Here is a 4,051-nt window from a genome sequence, read left to right as displayed (position 1 = left end):
AAATGATTAAATGAATTTAATTAAATAAAAATTAAAGATTTTTAGTGAGCGATATTAAAATATAAATGTACAAAGCTTTATGAAAAATTTGAAATAGATTGTAAAAATATTAATATTTTTGGCTAAAAATTGATATTTGATATTGACAAATAAGCAAGCTTAATTTTTAATAATTATTCTATCGACCTTATCATGGATTGATTTCGACTTTGTGGAAGAATATTGTTAGATTGAAATATTCTATACAGTAAGGGAAGAAAAATACATTTCGTGTGTGTCTTCATAATTATTTATGTATTTATATTTTCAGGTTTTTTTACAGCTATTCTTACATCTATAATAATGTTCGAAAGACGTACAATGTAAGATACTGATTATTTATCTCCCTCTGCCTCTGCCACGATTAAAGCCTCCTCTTCCTCGGCCGGATACTTTTCCTTTTGGTGGCGGTGACTTTGGTCTGAGTGCTTCTATCCTTTCAGTGCAGCCGGTAGTGATTTGACCATTGGTGAAGTAACTCTGATAGAGGTCCGCATTGAAGTTAGTGTTTGTTAGTTCTGGACCGACAGTAAGCCAGCCAGGTCTAATGGTGCTATCACGACCAAATAGATGCAACCTGAATAATAATAAAATAATTAAAATTTTCAAAAAATAACAGATAAAGGAAAAATACCAGAGAAAGAATACAAATTTCAAAATTATCTTTTTATGATTACCATATTTTCAAAGAAAGTTTGCGAATGATCGCTATGTTTTTATCCATTGTTAATGTCTATTATTATATTTTTATGGAAAATTTTATTTTACGCATATTTCTTATATTAAAATATAACTTTAGTATTCAATAATGAATATAAGTCTTATATTCATCATTATTCATTATGTTTTTAACAAAAACATCAATAAAAAGATCTAATACCAACTATATTGGTCAACATTATTTTAAACTTGACAACTTGATTTCCATATAAAAAATATTAATAATTATCAATTACATAAATATATAAATATATAAATAAGGATTCTCAATGTTAAAAACAATAATTAGAAATTCAAAACAAGACTAATGAGAGTCTAACGCTGATGTAGAGTGAAGAGTTAGGAGATAATACTCAGGTGTTGGCGATTATCTTCATTTATTCGAACATTTTGGTTCACTTTGGAATTAAACAAGTTTTGAACATGACACGTCAAGATGAACTGACATGATATTAATCTGAGGAACGAGTTTGTTTAATTTATATCTTATGAAAATGTGAATCAATGTGAATCAACTTCTTTGTTTCCCGTTAGGCGTATTAATCTACGAGTGACTTACTTTCAACGATGTATTATAATATACTTCTTTTTCGCTGAAGATGACTCCAAAGTGCCGAAACATTCAATACAATAAATAAAGATAACCATCAACATCTGAATATTATCTGCATCTCCTAACTCTTCGCTCTTACATTAATGTTAAACTCTCATTAGCCTTGTTCTGAATTTTTAATTATTGTTATTAATAATTATATTTAAAAAATTCCACATTTATTGCAAAACTGCGAAATTGATTTGTATATTTCAAAAGAAAGCTGTGAAAGAGTTTTGTTTATATATTTTTGTACCTTCTTCGGCCGAGGCAGAAATGCTCGATGATGTGAAAAATCTCTACAGGTTTCTCGATGGATCCATAATCAGGCTCCTCGGATATAATGAGGTCAATATCAACGTTGGCATGGATAAAGTCTCCGTCTGTAGAGCGTCGCACCGTTCCCTTGATGCCCATCAAACAGTGCTCCTTTGTTCTTTGAAGTACAGCTTTACTGTCTAAATTTTTGCTGTGACCTGGATTATTGATATTCGTGCGGATCCAACAGATATCCTCGCAACGACGGAAACCCCACTTACGTAGACAAAATCGTCCCATGTCTAATCCATCGCTGCTACCACACCATAAAAACACGAAGCTCCGATTGGCAGCCACCTCACCGATATCTAATTCCATTATCTACGCGGATATGCGATAATTAAAAGAACTCAAATTATTTGCATCAAACAATTAATCTCATCTAAAAGTTAAAACGAAGAAAGAAGAAATTACAAAATAAATTGAAATTTTTAATATCTGTTTAATTTGTTCAACAAAATTATTATTATGAGTAAAATTTATTATTCATTACTATTACTTATTTTCGCTTTAAACGAAAAAATTGAAGTATGCTTTCCACAAGAAAACATTTTTAATTTTTTAAAAGAAATTTTATTCTTTTAAGTAAAAATTTAAAATACTTAAATAACATCGCGATTGAGAGTATGATGTAACTATGGAAAACTAACTTGGTCCCAGTTCCAAAGTTGTACATTCGTTGCACCGCATGTTCTCTGATACTCTTCCAGAGGTGGCTCTATAAGAATGACATCAAATTTACAATTGAGCTCTTTCAGATTATAGGACAGCAGGTCTGTTTTTAGATACATTGGTGGAGTCGCAGTCTCTGCAATTAGATCATCCTTCAACTTGATCAGTTCACGCAGTTTTGGGTACTCTTCGAATCTGTCTGCCAGACCCACGTCTCGAATAAAATTCTGCGGCCGTTGGCCGGTGTCAATAAAATGCTGACAATAGTCATTGTGTGGATTTGATGACTGCGTTCCCTTTACATACATAAAAGATATTTTAAACATACAATATCTCAATATGAAATGTATAAAGTACTAATAAATACCTTCAAGAATGTCGAGGAATCCTTATATACAATCTCATCAGTTGGAACATCATCTTTCAAATCTTTGACCGTGCCATCGGATTTGTCATTGGAGAGTTTACCTCTCTTCTTCTGCGTGTCCTCAACGTCTGTTCCCAGAATCTGCCGCAGTTCGTCTACGCTTGAAACTCCCAACTATAAATGAAAGAACAAACATGTAAAGATGTCAACACTTGGCTTAACTCCTAGTGGTCTACTCAGTTTTCGAGCCACTCAGTTATATTTTTTTATATTAATCTGCAAATGTGAAATGTTATTATTAAAATGTTATTACTGAAATAAACTTAATATTTGTTTTTGTTAATTTCAAGAAATGACATAAATTATGTCATTTCTTGAAATTAATTAATGCCTTTTAGTTAACATAAATTAATCTCACAGGCTCAGCGGCAGTAACTATATTATAGATTTTGATATCAACTCTGGAGTTGATTCTAATCTTCAAAATCACGATGGTCGCCACTTCTTTTTTGGGATAAATTTTAGTGCTCACCGTTTGGGCCAGGAGTTTCTTGCGTTTCTGAGAGCGTTCCCGACGAGCCTGCAGCATCGTTTGCATCCTCGTTCACGTTGTGACTGCGAAAAACATGTCCAGGGAGTTTTCGCGTTTCGTTTCACCCGCAGAATCACATCACTAGGAGGCGAAGTTGAAGAATGACGGAAGAGCAGAACGTGATTCAGATTGTTCGCGAGGAAGGCTTACCTTGATGTAAATTAGTTTGTTATTTAGACGGCGTGGTCTCTAAGAACAACGAGAAATCCGATTTTCGATTTATTTTCCTTCTTCTAGCCGTTTTCTTTAGAGCACAACAATATTCTCCTTTTCCTTGTATTCCCCGTTTCTTCGATACTTTGTTCTAATCTCAGGAGCTTTAAAATCACCAATACTATGAACTAACCTAACTTAACCTCCCACCTCGACACGACGCGGCGACATGTGTCAACGATTGACAGCAAAGATTCGTCTGACGCCAGGCGCGATAATCGGAAATATTGAGATTACGCTATTATAGTCACGTCGGTAATAATGCTCGCTGCATTTACCGCTCTGGTGATATATTACAATTGTTGCAAAAATAAAATTATTTACATGGATTGTCCATATACAAAATATAATAACAATCATAGGAAAAAAAACAGGAAACAAATTAGAAAAAAATTACTGCATGTGTCATTATCCGTTAGAGAATTGATTGAAATGATTGTATCATCTGTTGATACAATTATTTGCTAAAAGTATAGTTCAAACATCTAATTCTCGAGATATAATATATTTAATTTTTGTAATAAAAAAACTAATTTCA

General features: G+C 32.7%; 1 protein-coding gene across 1 annotated transcript; it reads right to left on the bottom strand.

Moving 5' to 3' along the window:
* Positions 1 to 273: 273 nt before the first annotated feature.
* Positions 274 to 3,695, bottom strand: LOC108689410 (methyltransferase-like protein 14 homolog). The gene is made up of 6 exons (XM_018196162.1): positions 3,451 to 3,695; positions 3,241 to 3,381; positions 2,709 to 2,882; positions 2,320 to 2,637; positions 1,608 to 1,990; positions 274 to 616 (listed from the first exon to the last, which is right to left on the bottom strand). Exons 2-6 carry the CDS (start codon positions 3,304 to 3,306, stop codon positions 379 to 381), a joined length of 1,179 nt encoding a protein of 392 aa, XP_018051651.1. The 5' UTR covers positions 3,307 to 3,381; positions 3,451 to 3,695; the 3' UTR covers positions 274 to 378.
* Positions 3,696 to 4,051: the final 356 nt, after the last annotated feature.

The sequence above is a fragment of the Atta colombica genome, unplaced genomic scaffold, assembly GCF_001594045.1.
Source record: "Atta colombica isolate Treedump-2 unplaced genomic scaffold, Acol1.0 scaffold27, whole genome shotgun sequence".
NCBI lineage: Eukaryota > Metazoa > Arthropoda > Insecta > Hymenoptera > Formicidae > Atta > Atta colombica.
This window is presented reverse-complemented; position numbering and strand designations above follow the sequence as displayed.

Excerpts from the sequence above, each read along its gene's own strand:
- LOC108689410 (XM_018196162.1), bottom strand. The coding sequence starts at position 3,306 with ATGCAAACGATGCTGCAGGCTCGTCGGGAACGCTCTCAGAAACGCAAG. Across the intron at positions 2,883-3,240 it reads AGAAACTCCTGGCCCAAACG|TTGGGAGTTTCAAGCGTAGA; the intron begins GTGAGCACTAAA and ends TTTCATTTATAG. Across the intron at positions 617-1,607 it reads TTCTGCCTCGGCCGAAGAAG|GTTGCATCTATTTGGTCGTG; the intron begins GTACAAAAATAT and ends ATTATTATTCAG.